Source organism: Vombatus ursinus, unplaced genomic scaffold (genome assembly GCF_900497805.2).
Source record: "Vombatus ursinus unplaced genomic scaffold, bare-nosed wombat genome assembly UNPS02000929.1, whole genome shotgun sequence".
Lineage (NCBI taxonomy): Eukaryota > Metazoa > Chordata > Mammalia > Diprotodontia > Vombatidae > Vombatus > Vombatus ursinus.
Genome location: NW_020940707.1, coordinates 1 through 375, shown reverse-complemented (window position 1 = coordinate 375; position 375 = coordinate 1). Strand labels below are relative to the sequence as shown.

General features: G+C 38.4%; 1 protein-coding gene across 1 annotated transcript in view; it reads left to right on the top strand.

Moving 5' to 3' along the window:
• Positions 1-371, top strand: part of LOC114042835 (zinc finger protein 135-like) — a gene marked incomplete at both ends in the record, with an annotated part of 1130 nt that extends 759 nt beyond the window's left edge. Inside the window, one exon of the mRNA XM_027861577.1 lies at positions 47-371. Coding sequence (XP_027717378.1) covers positions 47-371 — 325 coding nt within the window. The remainder of the gene's footprint in view (positions 1-46) is intronic.
• Positions 372-375: the final 4 nt, after the last annotated feature.

The window sequence follows — 375 nt, the reverse complement described above, 5'->3', positions numbered from 1 at the left end:
GAACCCACACTGGAGAGAAACCTTATGAATGTAATCAATGTGGAAAGGCTTTTAATTGGTCTGCCAATCTTACTGTGCATCAGAGAATCCACACTGGAGAGAAACCTTATGAATGTAAACTATGTGATAAGATTTTTACATGGAAGGACAGTCTTGTTCAACATCAGAGAATCCACACTGGAGAGAAACCTTATGAATGCAATCAATGTGGAAAGACTTTCAGATGTAGGAAGACTATTCGTTTACATCAGAGAATCCACACTGGAGAAAAACCTTATAAATGCAATCAATGTGGAAAGACCTTCAGATGTAGGACGAGTATTCGTTTACATCAGAGAATCCACACAGGAGAGAAACCTTATGAATGCAATCAGT